At 52.5% G+C, this 16,657-nt stretch overlaps 6 protein-coding genes across 6 annotated transcripts; 2 read left to right on the top strand and 4 right to left on the bottom strand.

Annotated features, from left to right (window-relative positions):
- Positions 1–117: 117 nt before the first annotated feature.
- Positions 118–5,909, bottom strand: POM1 (serine/threonine protein kinase, CMGC, dual-specificity). The gene is made up of 3 exons (XM_062943765.1): positions 5,395–5,909; positions 2,130–5,241; positions 118–2,072 (listed from the first exon to the last, which is right to left on the bottom strand). The coding sequence occupies exons 1-3, from the start codon at positions 5,451–5,453 to the stop codon at positions 906–908; spliced, it is 4,338 nt and encodes a 1,445-aa protein (XP_062802505.1). The 5' UTR covers positions 5,454–5,909; the 3' UTR covers positions 118–905.
- A 556-nt stretch (positions 5,910–6,465) lies between these two features.
- PEX29 (Peroxisome size and maintenance regulator) lies at positions 6,466–9,976 on the top strand. The gene is made up of 3 exons (XM_062940174.1): positions 6,466–6,579; positions 6,645–8,516; positions 8,584–9,976. Exons 2-3 carry the CDS (start codon positions 8,338–8,340, stop codon positions 9,923–9,925), a joined length of 1,521 nt encoding a protein of 506 aa, XP_062802503.1. The 5' UTR covers positions 6,466–6,579; positions 6,645–8,337; the 3' UTR covers positions 9,926–9,976.
- On the bottom strand, positions 8,640–9,372 carry QC764_0030610 (uncharacterized protein; the record flags this gene model as incomplete). The annotated part of the gene is made up of 2 exons (XM_062940175.1): positions 8,640–9,175; positions 9,347–9,372. 2 exons carry the CDS (start codon positions 9,370–9,372, stop codon positions 8,962–8,964), a joined length of 240 nt encoding a protein of 79 aa, XP_062802504.1. The 3' UTR covers positions 8,640–8,961.
- Positions 9,977–10,398: 422 nt separating the features above from the next.
- Positions 10,399–11,802, bottom strand: BTS1 (geranylgeranyl pyrophosphate synthetase; the record flags this gene model as incomplete). The annotated part of the gene is made up of 1 exon (XM_062943764.1): positions 10,399–11,802. The coding sequence occupies one exon, from the start codon at positions 11,800–11,802 to the stop codon at positions 10,399–10,401; it is 1,404 nt and encodes a 467-aa protein (XP_062802502.1).
- A 1,100-nt stretch (positions 11,803–12,902) lies between these two features.
- On the top strand, positions 12,903–14,650 carry QC764_200590 (uncharacterized protein). The gene is made up of 2 exons (XM_062943763.1): positions 12,903–13,722; positions 13,783–14,650. The coding sequence occupies exons 1-2, from the start codon at positions 13,327–13,329 to the stop codon at positions 14,242–14,244; spliced, it is 858 nt and encodes a 285-aa protein (XP_062802501.1). The 5' UTR covers positions 12,903–13,326; the 3' UTR covers positions 14,245–14,650.
- QC764_200580 (uncharacterized protein) lies at positions 14,499–16,312 on the bottom strand. The gene is made up of 2 exons (XM_062943762.1): positions 15,855–16,312; positions 14,499–15,802 (listed from the first exon to the last, which is right to left on the bottom strand). The coding sequence occupies exons 1-2, from the start codon at positions 16,038–16,040 to the stop codon at positions 14,777–14,779; spliced, it is 1,212 nt and encodes a 403-aa protein (XP_062802500.1). The 5' UTR covers positions 16,041–16,312; the 3' UTR covers positions 14,499–14,776.
- Between the last annotated feature and the right edge of the window lie 345 nt (positions 16,313–16,657).

The raw sequence follows: 16,657 nt of genomic DNA, 5'->3' as shown, positions 1-16,657 counted from the left end.
CCCAAAATGTTGTTGTCCAACATGGTACGACGAGATTGCGTATGCTCGAAATAAAAAGGGCAAGTATGTCTACACCACACTACCCACAACCACGCACAAAGCAACGGATCACGAATCCCCCCATCGACAATGTATATTGTACTTCGATAACCCACCCTAGCCTAGCCTAACACCGCCTTGCCATCCATCCACGCCATGCCATATATATCATAATGTAATGTAACCTCTGTTCAAACCCCCATTCTCTCCCCATCTCAGCACTGATAATATCAAGGAACGGAACTCGTTGGTTTTAGTGACCCCAAGACAGGTTTTTGTATCTCTGACTTTTTCTTCTCTCCATGCACTCTCTTCTAAGCTCTCTCATCTTCCCTATCCATCGTCCATCTACACACACACACACACACACACACCCACCTTATCAACTAATCGCCATTTCATTCATCACAAACCCTTCCCCAACCCAACCCAAAAAAAATGTAGTAAGTAGTCTGCGCAACATCAACCCACAACCGCGCGCGCAATGCCATGCAAAATGAACAAAAGAGAGACAGAATAAATAAAAGGATAAACATTTGGTATCATCACTTTCTCTGCGGCCCCTCCCGCATAATCATGCCGCTGGGAAAAGTGTCCAGAGAGGCCAAAAAACACTTGCAACTACCATCATGTCTGAACACCACAACTTTTGAATCCCGTCCGTCGTTACCATCCCAACCTTACCCCAAGTCGTCTCCAAGACCAGTAGTCTACCCATATTTTTGATAACCGATACCGCCATACGAAAGGAATAAAGTGCTTGGCCTGTTTCCAAGGTTGCGTATTTGACATCGTTACTGAGTCTTGCGAGAGCGCTGCTGTACCCTCGATCTTCGTGCGGTCCGCTCCTCCTAGGCCCGTCCCTCCTATGCGCGGCGACTCATGGCTGCGTTTGCACCTGCTGCGGCAAGGTCTGTTTTGGAGTTGTTGGACAGGCTCACAGGCCCAACCCCACCACTCACGCTGCGCAGAGATGCTCTAGGTAAACTGCTGGGGCCGATGGTGCCATTGCCGTTGGTATAAGTCGTTGTGGTTCCGTTACTCGTACGCTTCACACTGGAGATACTGCCATTCATGCTAGATGCGGTGCTCATGTTGGAGGTCCTACGGGCCGTGGCTGTTGGCATGCTTCCGGTTTTCGTACCGACCGACCCGTTGTTGGGACCGGAAGCCTCCCGCGCTCGCATAGTAGCGGCCCTCACGGCTGCTGGAGGCTCGGGAAGGGGTCTGGGGGCCGAGACGCTATTGGTACGCTTGCTGGGGGACCCTTCGCGCATTCTGATGGGGACAGATGTCTTCTGGCCAGTGATGAACTCGTGGCGAATCGCCTCTTCAGGCTTCATGCGGCGGTCGGGATCCCAGCGGAGGCAGCGTGCGATAAAGTCCAAAAATGCTTCATCGTCGCACTTGAGCACTTGTTGTAGTGTTTTTGAGGATGGGCGTCTGCGACGGCCCTTTGAGGAGACGGTGAGGCGAGGTTTGCCCATGCTGTCGAAAAACAACTTCTTACGTGTCGACTTCTCGATGAGATGCTTTTCCGGTGGGCCAAACACTTCCATAATACAGGCCAGCTGCTCCTGCTCGTTCTCGCCAGGGAAAATTGGCACACCCGTATAGAGCTCGGCAAGAATGCAACCCAGAGACCACATGTCGATGGGCAGACCGTACTGCATACCAAGGATAACTTCGGGGGAACGGTAGAACCGGGACTGAATGTACGTGTACACCTTTTCTGTTTCAAAACAACTCGAACCGAAATCAATAACCTTGATCTCCGAGTGAAGAGGGTGGCGCAAGAGAATATTTTCGGGCTTCAAGTCGCAGTGGATAACCTTGTGCTGCTTTAGTAGGTTGAGTGAGCTCAGCATCTGCTTGGTAAATCTGCGGATCAGCTTCAGTGAGAAACCCCGGAAAGCGTTCGATTTGATGAATTCGTAGAGGTTCATGTCCAATAGTTCGGTGGAGATGCAAAGATGTCCTCGGAAGTAAAAGCTGTGCGTAAAGTTGACCATGCTGTGCTTGTTTTTGGGATCCTGCAAGTCATGTTAGAGCTCGGGCGCCAGGCACGTATCCCCAGGAAAGGCACTCACCCATTCGCGGAGTTTCTGCAAAATATTGACCTCAACCAGGGCTTGCTGATGGAACCTTTTCTTGTTGCGGATGATTTTGACGGCCACGAGAACGCCAGTCTTATGGTCGATACACCGTACCACCTGACCGAAACTTCCTTTTCCGAGCACGTCTATGATTTCATAGCGATACGCAAGATGGTCACCGGGTACGATGCTGTAGTCACCGCGCTCATCGTCGTAGCCAAAATTGGGACTCTCCGACTGAACATCACCCACAACCTTTGCCGCGTTTTGTGTGCCGCAAAAGTAGATGTCCTTATAGTCCACAATCTCTCCCCGTTCGTAGATATTGAGAACTGCAATTCTGATGGCTTCTTGAGGGCTGACACGCTCCTTGGCCGAGGCACGTTTGCGGAGAGCATCCAAAGTTCTGGCTGCCAGCTCAGTATCCTTACGCCGTGAACCAAGCTTCCTCATCTCGTCTTCTGCAATCAAATCGTCCTTGTCGAGTTCCGAATTCCAAACGTCGTGGTGTCGAAGAGTTGCCGTAGAGCCCTTAGGTTTCAGTATCCTTTGCACCACAGACGAGTTGTGGGGAACCGTGGCACGCTCGTTCACTGTTCCCAGGGTCGAATCCTTCTTAGCTGCTGTACCAGTATCACCGCGATTTCGTTCCCCGGAAAGCACCGCATTCAAGCTGGAGGCCGAGCTCTTCCGTCTTCGTGACTCCAGATATGTCCCATTGCCATTGGATTTCGTGGACGGAGTGGGACTTGGAGGCTTGCCGGAGGGAAGGTTGTTCAGAGTTGCCGAGACAGGAATCCTCGGCGGTGGCATTGAATCATGCTTGACGGCGTTTTGCTCTCCGTGATGTCCTTGGCTTCCGCTGGCTTTGGAGGCGCTTCTCTTCCAGGACAAGCTCAATTTGCGCCTGAGAGAGCTCATGGAAGAAGGAGTGGGCGGCTCCTCCGGACTGGGACGCGGTGGCGGGGATTTTCCACCTGCAGGCCGTGTCGCGACAGACTTTTGCGCTCGGGGCCCCGAGGGCTTGTTGTGTTGAACTGGCACGTCTGCTGCTGCATCCAAAGGCTGGGTGAAATCCCCGCCAGTTTTTGACCTTTTGAACAAAGTAGTCTCGAAGTTCCCTCCTTTCGGCACCGACTGGCTCAAGAAAGGCGACGGCCCTGATCGGGCGGTTCCATTCTTCACACCGGCAAAGGACTCAGTAGAACTGGTCGGTGGCTCTGCCGTAGTGGCAGGACTTTCCCGATGGAGCCTCTGCACCGACGCGCTGCTCCTGAGATGCTGTATATCGGCCCTGTCTTCAGGCCGTATTCTTCCAAAAAATGTGCCCTTCGATGCCGTCATGGGAGTCGTCGGCGTTTTTGGGATCTGCCTTGATGGGGGCGGGGAGAGATTTCTGTCACCATGAGTTTGAAGAGCAGCAATCTTGGCCGCGGTTGGGGTGCTGAGGGGACCAAGGGTGATGGGCGGCAACCGCAGCGGTTGCAAGCTCTTCTTCGACTGAGCTGCCGCAGGATTCTTCTCGAAATCCAGCTTCGAGGTGTGTACTGTCTTCCTGTTACTTGGCTTACGTTGAAGCTTGGCAGGTGCTGAATCACTCGTCTGCGCGCCCGATATACTCGCTGTCGAATTGCTATGGATGCTGCTGGCATCATAGGCCAGGTTGGACCTCCTCTTCTCCAGAAACGAAGCAGCTTCGAGATGCGCCTCCTTTGGAGACTCGTACGCCTTTGGAATCGCGGGCACCGGTGGCACTTCCTCGCTGCTGTCAAAGCTCGCCGAATTGTGAAGATTGAGCGCCTTGGGGGCAGGCAATCGGGAACTATTTGCACCTTGCATGGCTCGCTGCTGCATGGAGCCAGTGGACGTCCGCACCGTGTTGAGACTGGTGCTTGAGTTGACGGACAAACCTGAGCTATATGACTTTCTGGTGTGGTCGGGCGTGGTTCGTGAAGACGAAGGGGTCGAGATCTTTCGAGGCAGCATAGAAGGGGATCGAGACGAGGCGCGACCGTCGGCCGAAATAGGTGGTGGATGGGGCAGCGCGGGGGAAGCGCCAGCAACAGGGCCCTGTTGAACGTGGTGCATCGTAGATAGGCGTTTCATTCGTCTTGTATCGGTAGGGCTGATAGTTCGTGCACCCAGTCCAGTGGCGTGACTGGCATGATGAGTTCCTGGCATGACAGATATCCGCTTCGCTGAGCTTGGAGTAGAAGCCTTGGCGGCAACTCTGTTGGGGGAGCGAGGCATTGCCATAGCTATGTGAGTATGTTCGGGTTTGAGCGTGGTGTCTGGTGTGAGCATATCCTGGTTGGATCTGGGCAATGGCTGCACAGACCTTGCCTTGGATGCCCTCGAGCTTGTCAGGTGCCGCATGCTCTCCACTACCGTAGATCGAGGTGCAACATCCACCGACGCTCTCGAAGCCTCGAGGACGGGCCTGTCTGATAAAGACACCGCACTAGGTCTCCGCTTTCGGGTCTGAACCTCTTTGACCTGAGCCTCTCCCAGCTGAACATCTCCAGTTGACTTCCGTGGCGGCTTGGCGGGATTGGGGTTGGAGACTGGGGGATAATGACTTTGTCGGCGCGCACGCATGGCAGCCGGAGCAGTGGGAGCATTGGGCACGCCTGGGTTACCAGATGGCGTAGAAGCAGTGCTAGGTTGAGGCGGCCTGCTTGACGTGCTAGGTCTTCGTAGAATTGAGCCTGTTCGTGAACGCGTGATGGCAGGCTGCTGAGGCAAGGCATGGGCAGCGGCGCTTGGCCGTGTCATGTCGGGGCGCTCGACCATGTTGTGGTTGTTGCCCGCACTTCGATCGCCCAAAATTGTTCCCTGCCCAGTCGGTGAAGGAAATTGCGTGAGTTTGAAGTCGGTCGAGGCAGACTCGAGGCTGCTCTGGAGGTCGTCGAAGCTGACCGAGGGCAGAAACTCGAAGGATGCGTTGGCGATGTCGGTCACGTTATTGGACACGCCATTCCCAGCCCCGAAAGAGAAGAGGGAGTGGTTGTTGGAAGAGGAGGCACTGAGCATTGGAGCGTCGACGGTGGGCCGTCTGATGGAGCCGATCTTGGTGGGACTGGGGGGGTTCAGGTTCAGCGGTCTCCTAGAATAACAAAACAATAGCAAGGGTTAGCACAATGCTGCATGAGGCAACGGTCCCATGTGCCGCAAAAGTTTTTGCAGGTGCCAGTGAATATTTCGACACCAAAGAGGCAGCGAATTCAAGACACAGCCAGTTCAAAAGGGGGAGCACAACCTGGTGGGCGACTGGTTCTCCCGTCTGGGCCCAGCCGGAGCGCGATGGTCTCTATTCATAGGGTCGGCCGAGAACGCGCCACTCGTTTTTTTCTGTCGCAGCAGCGTCCAAGAGTCTCTAAATCAATGGGGTTCGTGCTTGAAGAGGATGATGATGTGGCAGAGGCTGGTGGGCTCGGGAGAGGCCAATGTCCCGGCGTCAGTCTGGAGGCGATGGCTGCAATTCACGCTTCGGCAGCGTAGATTGAATTCGAACCCCCAAAGGATCAACGCCAGTGGTTAGGAGCGTCGTCGTCCAAGGCTCAGTCCGGTCAGGGAGCTGAGAACAATCGAAAGGCTACCTCATTCCGGGGGCGCGCAGAGTGTGGGATCGAGCGTGTCGAGAATACAATGGGGGTGGCTTCTCGCGCACTGGGAGCGTACGTCGTGAAGTGAACGATGGAAGAAGAGGTGAGGGTCAAGTTATGGTGCGGTGCAGGGACGCTGCTGGTCTCTTGGCCTCCTCTCTGGTCTGGGACACACCACTGGCGAGATAGACAGTTGTTTTGCAGGCTGTTTTTGGTGGCAGGTGGCAGCGGGCAGTGGGCTTGGGCTTGGGCTTGGGCTTGGTGGGCCCCACTGGGGTGTCCTGCAACTTTCAGCGGTCGTGACAAGCAGCACGCTTTTTTCACTGGGCAACAGCTGAACGGCATGTGGAGTGCAAGAGGCGAGGGAACGGTATGCAGGGTGCACCTCGATATCATCAACGTCAAAGGAAGCACGACATGTTCTGGAACCTTTTGCAGAGCCCTCGGAACACGTGGAGACGGCTTCACTTCATTCATCGAGGACAATGACAACCTACTCCTTCTCTCGATCACTCCGAGCAGGGCCATCGATCGGTTGCTCTGAGGCTGGCTGGATCGTGCAAACACATTTCCCGTCACCTGCACCGACGTTGGCCCCCGTCCCACCACATTAAGTTTACGGTAAGAAACCCTTATATTTCTGCCTCTTTCTGCCTCTCTCTGCCTTTCTCTGCCTCTCTCTGCAGCTCTTCTCTTCTTCTGCCTCAAAACATGATAGAATTACAACAACCACAGGACATGTCAGCTCCTCATATATCTGTCACTCGATTGATTGGATATGAATCACGACAGCTCCTCCCAACTTACTCAGTTGCAAACGAACCGCCTGGCTCAGCATGGTACGTGCGTCCAGGGGCATGTGGGGCCATGAATAGGAGACTGAATCTTTTTTGGAGATTTCCAGAGTCGTAGAGCAATGCAAAAGAGGCATTGGGCAAAGGAAACAAAAACAAACTCGAAACTGTCGGCCCTCTAGCATGGCGCTACGGGAGCAACATGCAGGAGGAAGGCTGCCCTTGCAGCACAATGCCAGTATTGTCCCATTCAAGGCACGGCAACACTCCAGATGCTAGCTGTTAGTGGCGTCGACTCGTCGACGGTGAGGAGGGGACCGCCAAAAAAACCACCAAGCCAGCAAACTCTGCCTGGCTGTCTTCGAAACGGGAATGACGAGCACAGTCTCTGCTGCCAGCGGGTTCCGCTCGGCTTCTGCGGTCCTTGCTTGGCACCACTCACCTTCCAGCATCGAGAGCTTCCCAGCCTGCCACCTGTGCACCGCGCTGCTGCAAACCCCTCTTCCAGGTATCGTGTTGCGAAGAAGCGGTGTCCCTACATACCTAGATCTATCTGTACATGTGCCTGAATGGGTCCATCGGCGCATCGTGCCTATCAACAACACAGCAACCAGCACGACCTTGCTTGTTGTCGACTACCTGGCTGTTGTTTGTTGTTTGCTTAACAGAGGGCATTAAGACAGTTTAGGAATCGACCTCAGCAACCCGGCCCCTCATCCCGGCTCGTTATTATGCGACAATGGATTTCATCTTGAAGGGCATCTCGACTATCGACCCGGAAATGCCCCGAGCCGTCATGGCCATTGGCTCTTCAGATAGAAGGGCGAGTTATATCCCTAATTTCCGATCGTGTCTCATCGAAACTGGCTGGGGAGACAATAATGTTCGGTTGTTGACTGTTTTTGGATGCAGAACCAACTGGTGGTATGGAGTAGTATTGATGCATTTCCCAGTTCATTTCGATTTTCGAGAACATTTCGGCCACGCGCCAACCACGCGTGCCAGGCGCGCTATACTACGCCGTAGTATCATCAGTAAATGTCGTGCCTCATCTCCTGTCAACGTTCTTGATGTAACATCAAACAATTGTGAAGCTCCTCGTTCTTGGAGAAGCCATCGGACACGGCGGGGAAAAGCAGGATTCGCGGGACCCTGCAGATGGCCTGCCGAATTCCGTGCCTTTTAGCGGAGTGACGGCCCCGGATGTAGCCACTGAACCCGGCGCTCCGGTACGAACGGGCGTGCTTCAGCGCGTGGTTTTGGGAATCGCATGTTTTGGTCGTACACTCTTATTCCACGCAAGTTGGCCGAATGGTGCGATATGGCGTTCCGTGAAATGTAACAAAGATGCTGATTATTTATGTACAAATGTCCTTTCTGCTGTACTTTGCAGCACCTAAACGTAGCGCTTGTCTTGGCCCAGTTTTGTGGCATGTGACGTTGTGTGGCCCGGGCTTGAGAGGTTCACCAGTGACGACACCGGACACGCAACCTCAGTCTTACAGCCACCACCTGAATCTTATCGGCATCTCCCCTTCAACAATTGTAACAGCCTCATCTACCGAGCACCCGTCAACCGTTGAACCCATTCTTTCATCGAGACTCCTGCGTATCGCGCAGTTCGACTCCTGGGACCGGCTCTCATCCAGACTTGACCATCGAACCGGTTGTGGGGCTCTCATGAGTGATGCATGAGATTCACATGCATCCAAGAACAGAATAGTGAGACAGAATCATCAACACTCCGGTCTTCAGCGCATAATCATCGATAAACATCACGATCTCCGTTGATTTATTATCACGATGGTGGATGAACTGGAAGAACAGTTATTGACTGCCGCCGATGAATCCGTCATGCCAGAAGGTGATGAAAGCCAACCATCACAACCACAAGATCATCAATCTCGCTCGGCGAGGAAAGTAAAAAGCTTGAAGAATGGTATATTTCGGGCTGCAAGTATACAAGACAAACTACTAGAAAAGTAGGTCTTTTGTGTTTTTCCACTCGTCTAATTTCGAGCCCTGGTATGCTAACCACTTCTCATACAGACTTCTATCACAAGTGATACCAGCAGAAGATGGTCACACACAAACACCCTCTATCATGGGAGGTGACGACCCTCCAGCCTTTGCCGAACGACCCGGATTCTCTATCCCTTTGATGTCCAACAACTTCCGCCGCTTCAACGCTCGCATTGGTGTGGTTTTCAAATTCCAGTCTCGAGCTCTGAAAGTGCTTTCATGGCGCAAACCAACCCACACCCTCTCCCTCCTCGCAGTCTACACCTTCGTCTGCCTCGACCCCTACCTCCTCTTCGCACTTCCCCTCGCGATAGCCGTTTTCTTCATCTTCGTCCCCTCCTTCATCGCCCGTCACCCTGCCCCGTCAACATCCTCCGACCCCGACCACCAAGTCCGAAACCTAGGCTATTCCCCCCGTGGCCCTCCTTTAGCACCAGCTCGCAACTTCCAGCCCACCAAAGAGCTGTCCAAGGACTTCTTCCGCAACATGGGTGACCTCCAAAACGTCATGGAGGATTTCTCCGTCGTCCACGACAAAGTCGTGACTCTAATCGTCCCCGTAACCAACTTCTCCGACGAGGCGCTTTCATCCGCTATTTTCGTCGGGCTATTCGCCGCTCTGGTAGTAATGCTCATATCAGCCCACCTCATCCCCTGGCGCTACCTCATGCTTGTGGGGGGCTGGGGTGCCATATTGTCTGCTCACCCAACAATCAACAGGCTTGTCGCTCAAGCCACGGAGCAGTACCTTCACCACAATCCCACGCTCTCTTCCCCGACCGACCCTCACCCGGTTAAAATCCCCACTGTTGACATCCCAGCTTTGCTATCGAAGGAAATAATCCTCGACTCCGCCCCTGAAACCCGCGAGGTGGAAATCTTTGAACTTCAACGGTTGAGTCATTACCCCGGAGGGGAGTGGGAACCATGGGTTTTTTCCCCCTCGCCATACGACCCTTTATCAGCCCAGCGCATCTCTGGGCAGCGACCGCAGGGAACGAGATTCTTTGAGGATGTCCAGCCGCCAGAAGGGTGGGAGTGGTCAGAGAAGAAGTGGGGGCTTGATCTGTGGAGCAGGGAGTGGGTAGAGGAGAGGATTATTACGGGCGTGGAGATTGAGACGGAGGGGGAGAGGTGGGTTTATGATATCGCCTCTTCTTCGGAAAAGTCTGCTGGTGGTGGTGGGGGGATGGGGACGATTGGGGAGGAAAGTGAGGAGGAGCCAGTGAGGAGCGGTAATCAGTCTACCCCGATGAAGCAGAATGGGGGGTTGAGTTGGGAGGAGGGGGAGGAGGGGATGGGACGGAGGGGGGAGTGGAGGAGAAGGAGGTGGGTGAGGATGGTGAGGAGGAAGAATGTTACTGGCTAGGTTAACAGAACTACAGAATGGTAGAGGATAGGTTTATGAATGGGATGAGTTATGATCATGCTTCTTTCCATTTGTGAGACTGGTTACACTGCTTTGGTTGCAACTTGAGGTTTACCGCGTGGCTGGAAATTGATGTTGCTGTCCACGTGGTGGACAAAGAAATAGAGAATACCAAGGAAGAAAAATATGAAACCCTAACGCGCAACACGCTTCATAACTTTATGCGCTGCTAGGTAAAGATTTCCTTAAACATATTCCCCTAAACATATTTCCCTAACCATATTCTCCTAAACATATTCCCCATATTAAAAGGTGCAAGTTGAAGATAATTACACCTTCCTGAGTTGCAATACCGGTTATTCTGTCCACTTCATCATAGGTGTCATAGGTATTGGCTCTCAAACAAAGAACCCATCGCTCGACTCCTCGCCACACAATAGAGAAAGATCCTGCTCAAAAGATAACCATTGCGATCAATCAATAACAACCCTATCCAAAATCTTATGCACCAACACCGCCCTCCCCTTCCCCTCATCCAGCTCATCTGCCATTCTCCTCGCCCTCTCAATCAGCGTGTGCACCACCTTCTTCGTATACTCAAAGCTCCCAGTGCTCTGCATATACGAAACCGCATACCTCTTCACCTCCTCATTCGTAGTCTTTTGCCTCAAGATATTCAGCAGCTGGGAATTAGACGGATTACTCCTGATGCTGTGGATGACCGGAAACGAAAACTTTCCTTCCGTCAGGTCCTCGCACATGCCCTTGTTGGCGGTGTACTCCCTGCTCCAGAGATTCTGGTAATCATCCGCGATCTGGAAGATCAACCCAATAACATTGACAAGGGGGATGCAATCCGTCAGGCTGCGGGATTCAGCTTGCATCAGCTTGATGCCCAGCCTGAATAACCCGCCCGTTTTGTTGCCCACCATCTCGAGGTACTCGTCTTCGGTGGGGCAGGTGAGGGTGTCGCGCCAGTAGAGGTCCATTCCCTGGCCGCGGTGGAGGTTCAGGAGCTCTTCGGCAAAGATGTTGACTACTTTTGGGTTCTTGAGCTTCTGGAGCTCTTGGAGGGCAACAAAGTAGATGTAGTTGGACGAGTTGATTGTTTGGGGAATACCGTAGATGGTGTGCGCCACCGGGAGACCGCGGCGGAGGAGAGAGTTATCTTCTACGTCGTCGACCAGGAGGGAGGCTGTGTGAAGCATCGAAACCACCTTGGTGATGGTTTCTTTGGACTCTTTTGGCACTTCGAGAAAAGCGTCAAAGGCGTTGACGAGGGCGGATCTAAAGTCTTTGCCAGGGTGGCCGTTGAGGTAATCATATGGGGCTGTGAGGACCTTATCCTTCTGCTCTGTCCATAGCCTCTTGGTGTTGAGGAAGAAATCCTCGGTTGCGAAACGGGAGGGGTCTGGCGGTTGTTGTTGAGCCATTGCGTTTGAGGGAAACGAGGAACTGGAAGTAACAGAAGGTTTGCGACTTTGATGGCGAGTATGGCCAGGTGTTGTCTGACTAGGGTTTGCAGCGGAGCCTGATAGCCAACTGCTCTCTAGGATGGTTTTAGAGTTTGGTTTTGTTGAAGCTGGTGGGACTGTCGAGGCAGCGAAGTTTGACGATGTAGTCCGAGGAGGGATGACAGCAGGTGACTGCAGGAAGGGTATCTGTGTAGGAGCCTGGGGATGAGGGGCAGCTGCGGGATTGTTGAACGAGGAGGGATGAAGAGGAGAGGAACTGTCCATGGTTGCCTGATGCTTGCGGCGCGAGCTTTTAAAAATCAGCCTCCGCGTCCTCGAGGCTTCCAACGATCGGGATTTGGAAGGTACCGTGGTGGGGCGCGATCTCGGATCGTGGGCGGCACTCGATGTTGGTGACGACATGCGATCTGTGAGCTCCAGTGTAGCTCTGTTTAATCGCCAAGTTGACGGTTAGCTCCAGCTCTCCTGTTTACCCCACTATCAATGTCAGGACACAACCATCAGCCCAGTTCCTGCAGACATGATGGCAAGGAACCCGTGCAAATCTGTAAATCACCAGAGGAGGTAAAACATATGAAATGATTCACTGCTGCAAATCGGGCGTTTCTCTCCACCATGTCTTGGGTGACAGCGACAGCACTATTGGGTTGTGAGGTGGGATATATGATGGTGGGGTAAATTTGCATGTGCTCGTTGAAGATCCCGAATCATAGACAAGAAAAGAAAGAAATTGTCGGCAAGCTCACCGGGTAGAATTGAGACAAATTAGGAATTTAATTGGATTGAATAGACTTTCGTCGAAATGCCAAACTCGTACAGAGTCCGTGGGCTGCTGTCTCTGTGTCAACCCAAGCACTCCTCCAGGCGTTTTCGATGCGAAATAGCGGCTCCTCTGACAGGTATAGCTACACGCCGAAGGCTGTGCTTTGTGGTAATAAATATTTACCACTGCAACAAAGCCTTTGGAGGTAGGGAACAGACGATTGGTTGGTTCTTTGGCCAAAGCTAAGCCACAGACATTGGTTGGTGAGATGTGGGAGCGGGAGACTTTGATGAGCTGAGCTGACCGTCAAAGCACTGAGAGTGAACGGAAGAGATCCAAGATTTTTGATCAAGGGATTGCTACTGAGCTTCTAGAGTATCTGTCAAAATAAAAAGAAATAGACATTGTGAAGGGCGGGCAAAAGCAGCAAGCCCAACAGAGGAAGCGGTATAAAAAAGGAGACAAACTCCCTCCCTTGCGGATCTGGTTTCAAAGTTGCATACCGTCCCTTTTCCATGCGTCCTTGGACTCTTGTGCCATGCCCTGGACTTGAATGCTTTGGGTCTGGTTCTGGAAGTCTTATGCAGTGTTGGATGGAATGTTGCTCAAGAGGTTCCACAAGCATTGAAACAAAACGCACGGCCCTGCTTCCCCAGTTTGAGGTTGAGTGATCCCTGTTCGGCAGGTGGGCAGCTAGATTCTTATCTTATCAGCCGGTTGCTGTGGCACCCAATGCTTGACTGTTCGACAGTGGACTCGATATCCCGCCAGTTTGGACCACGCTCAAGTCCAACCGGCGCGACAGAGCATCTCGAGTCAGTCTGGCACTCTTTTGCGTCCGAAGACTCTCTGCGTACCGTCCTCTCTCCCTTTCCCGTCGATACCCGCTTGCGTTCTTACTTGGACTGTATACAACCGGCCCGTAACCATCACCGCGCCCACTTATACCGCCTGTCGCGGTACTGCGTCCAACATCTAGGAAAACCAACCATCCGAGCAGTTCGTGCGCAAGCAATACAGATTCAAGAGTGCCGCTCGCCAACCGTGGCACTTCTCTTATACTATCGACTATACGTGGCGAATGCGCATTGTGAATTCTCAATACTCGAGGCAACAAATCGACGAAGCACGCGAGCGCAACAGTCCAGGATTAGCAGTACAAGATGGAATCATTACTCTCTCTCGCTTTCGATAACCTCTCGTCATTCGATGGTTCCAAAATCAAAAAGGGGCTAAGGCAGGTCGAAGGCCTTCTTGCTCAGATCTGCCTTGCCGGCCAAGGTAGCCCCAAGAAACAAGGAGAAAACCAACAACAACCACCGCGCCGAATGCTCGCAGACCTCTCCCCTGATCCAGCTTTTCGAGAATTCTTCAAGCTCCAGGAGGGATTCGAATGGAACGTTGCGCAGCGTCTTCTCACCACACTCGACTGGCTCGTTGTGCGAGGAGGAGATGGATCGTACGACATGTTGATAGTCAACGCACTGGATCTCATCCAGGGCGTCTTGCTTTTGCACCCGCCAAGCAGGGTGCTTTTTCAGCGCAGCGTACATATGAACGTAAGATACGCCCGCCATTCCAGCTTCCCCGTCAGTTCTAACATGTATCCTCATCTTCAGCTTCTCCTCGATCTTCTCGAACCCATCAACTCCCCTGCCATCCAATGCGCCACGATAATCACCCTTGTCGTTGCCCTTCTCGACATGCCCCAAAATATTCGAGTATTCGAAGCCCTTGACGGTCTACTTACCGTAACCTCCCTGTTCAAGTCCCGTGAGACCGGCAGAGAGGTCAAGTTCCGCCTCACGGAATTCTTGTACTTTTACCTGACGCCAGAAACACCAAATATCCCCAAACCAGACAGAACGAGTGTGATTGCGGGGCCAGAGTTAATCCCAGGTAGCCCAGGAAAGTCCAAACTGCTTGCTAGCGGTGGCAGGCAAAGGTCAAAGAGTGAAAGTGGGAACACGCTGAGTGTGGATGCCAAGAAGCAGCACCTTGACCGGTATCTACCAGGGGTAGTGGATGAGTTGTTGAAAGATCTGGATACGTATAAACCATTTGGGGGTATTCTGAGCTGAGCGGAGGTGGTGTTCTTGTTCTCACCATTTTTTTGTTTTGTTAGGAGAGCATTATGGCTGTTGTGGGTGTTTGCATGCTTTTTCCTTGTCTGAGTTTGCTTCTCTTATTTCGCTAGGTCGATGCCGGGATTCATTTCCTGCGCAGTCCTAGCTCACAGTTACTTACCACTGCACGCATTTGAAGAGCGGAAAAGACTGTGGATTATAACCTGTCAAGGGGTCGACAGGCAGAAAGATTTTTCAGGGGTTATAGAAAGAGGCGTGGAGTCCAGGAGTTTTAGATACCATTATATACCAAAGCATGGCCTACGGCAAATATGTGCCAGGCTTCCTAATTTACACAATATCTGTGTTGCGGCAGATGGAATCAGTCAGCCTTTACATATAAAGACAATATTTGGAGCCCACAAAGACCTGGGTCTTGATCATCATTAAAACATACGTATATCAGATTCCTCCCCCACCAACCAGCCATTATATCATCGCTATCCGCTGGAACTCCAAACCAACACAAAGTCTTGACTATCAAGAACTAAACCGCGACTCCTCCCGGGACAATCGTCCAAAGCGAAACCCCCCAATACCACCCCGCCACTGCCATCGCCCCAAAGCTCATCCCAAACGCCATCAAAAAGTTCACATCGTTATTATCAAGCAAGTCCCACCCAGTAACCACCTCCCGAGAAGGCCTCTCATCCCCAAAACTCGACTTCCGCTGCTTATTCTTCGGGTCATACCTCTTCTTCAAATCCACAACGTGATCCCCCTCCTCCACAGCAGAAGACCCCGCAGTCTCCTCAACCGCATCCTTCCCCTCGCCACGAAGAAGCTTAGCCTTGATCTCCGCTCCCGCATCCTCCTCCTGCCCAGGTTTGTGATGATGACCAGGGATAACAACCGGACTAGCAACCAACACCCTCTCCCCTCCCTCCCCCTCGACAATCTTCCCGCTCCTAACATCTTTGACGCTCCTCTGGAACAGGCCTCCAAGAACAGAATCCATCACACTACCCAGCAAACCCGAGACCGTCAACCCTAAAATGAGAGCTTGCCGTTCCTTGACATCCCAGGGCTGCCCTCCACCGGGTAAGGTCTTTGAATCGGCGGTGCAAAACGGCAGAAACAAGACAGAGGTGGTGACGATGATTATACTTCCCAACAACCCCGCTCCCAACCCTACAAGGGTGACACCCCCGTTTGTGCCTCGGGGCACTTTTTTCAGTTTCCAGCTTGTGATCAGCCTTGGAGAGGACTTTGACAGGATCCCGAGTTCAGAGGAGAACGTGTCGGCTGCCACGCAGGCGTAGTTTGCGATTATGCCGATGACTAGGAGGTCGCCTTTCCATGAGAAGCAGAGGGTTCCGTTGTCCGGGGAGGAGGCGTTGGACAAAAGGGCTTGTTTCCTTGCGTGGAGTTGATACGCGTGAAGGAGGGTGAGGATTGTAGCGGTTAAAGAGTTGGCGAAGACCTGGACGTGGGTACGGGGCCCTTCGCCGCCGCCCGAGGGGGAGGAGCCGGTTGCTTTGAGGGTGAGGTTTGCTTTGATGTTTTCTTTTACCTGTGAGGAAGATCAGTGATGAGGTAGGGTGATGGGGAAGGGGTAAACATACGTGAGTGGCTCTTGTTCCTGCCAGGAAGAAGACGACTAGCAGAACGAAGGGGAGGTTCCAGGGGTGGACTGCGTGAGCGATGGCGGTGAGGGCTGCGGCGAAGATACCGAACGGAGTGAGGCTGTTCTTGCTGTAGGCGCGGTAGACCAGCGCCAAAGTCGCTGGCGCGGCGATGATGAATTTCATGATGTTGGAATTTCACTCTGTAGCGCTGTTTGTATGTGGTGTTGTAGGCTTGTGGTGCCGTAAGCCAAGATCGCTGCGAATGCCAGATGCGAGCGGCTAAGGAGCAATTTAGAACATTGTCTTCCACCGTTGGATTTGAGCGAGTGAGAAGTCCGATGATATTGTGCGAGATTTCGTTTTATGAGATTCAAAAAAAAAACTTGGAACAAATGCCATCAGACATGTGAGTGAGACTGCCAGGTGATCATTGACAAGAGCAGGTAGTCGTAGATGTGATCGAAATGCATGCTTACATAAGGCCAGGTTGCCATTATGGGCAGCTCGGTTACAGACGCCGACGCTTGGGCCACATGTCTTGGACCTAGCTAGATTTGGACTTGCACATCAAAACCACCCGTGCTCCCAAGTCAAACTCAATTGTAATCAAAACCTCCGATAAATGTGTATTAAAAGAACTACTTTCATAAGCAAAACACAAAAGATGGCACAAGCCCATCCCAACAGGTGTGTTATTTCTCATCCCATAACTCTCAGGGTGGTATCAGAACCAGTAATCATTCCGTCCAGCCCGCCACCAATCATCTGACATTAATTATAACCGAAAATCCTATCCCGTG

This window comes from Podospora pseudoanserina, chromosome 2 (genome assembly GCF_035222485.1).
Source record: "Podospora pseudoanserina strain CBS 124.78 chromosome 2, whole genome shotgun sequence".
NCBI lineage: Eukaryota > Fungi > Ascomycota > Sordariomycetes > Sordariales > Podosporaceae > Podospora > Podospora pseudoanserina.
The sequence above is the reverse complement of the archived record's forward strand: the minus strand, read 5'-3'. Positions and strand labels throughout refer to the sequence as shown.

Coding starts and splice junctions, on each gene's coding strand:
- QC764_200580 (XM_062943762.1), bottom strand. CDS start 16,040: ATGAAATTCATCATCGCCGCGCCAGCGACTTTGGCGCTGGTCTACCGC. Junction 15,803..15,854: donor CAGGAACAAGAGCCACTCAC/GTATGTTTACCC, acceptor TCTTCCTCACAG/GTAAAAGAAAACATCAAAGC.
- POM1 (XM_062943765.1), bottom strand. CDS start 5,453: ATGAATAGAGACCATCGCGCTCCGGCTGGGCCCAGACGGGAGAACCAG. Junction 5,242..5,394: donor GAGAACCAGTCGCCCACCAG/GTTGTGCTCCCC, acceptor TTGTTATTCTAG/GAGACCGCTGAACCTGAACC. Junction 2,073..2,129: donor TGCAGAAACTCCGCGAATGG/GTGAGTGCCTTT, acceptor CATGACTTGCAG/GATCCCAAAAACAAGCACAG.
- PEX29 (XM_062940174.1), top strand. CDS start 8,338: ATGGTGGATGAACTGGAAGAACAGTTATTGACTGCCGCCGATGAATCC. Junction 8,517..8,583: donor CAAGACAAACTACTAGAAAA/GTAGGTCTTTTG, acceptor CTTCTCATACAG/ACTTCTATCACAAGTGATAC.
- QC764_200590 (XM_062943763.1), top strand. CDS start 13,327: ATGGAATCATTACTCTCTCTCGCTTTCGATAACCTCTCGTCATTCGAT. Junction 13,723..13,782: donor AGCGCAGCGTACATATGAAC/GTAAGATACGCC, acceptor CCTCATCTTCAG/CTTCTCCTCGATCTTCTCGA.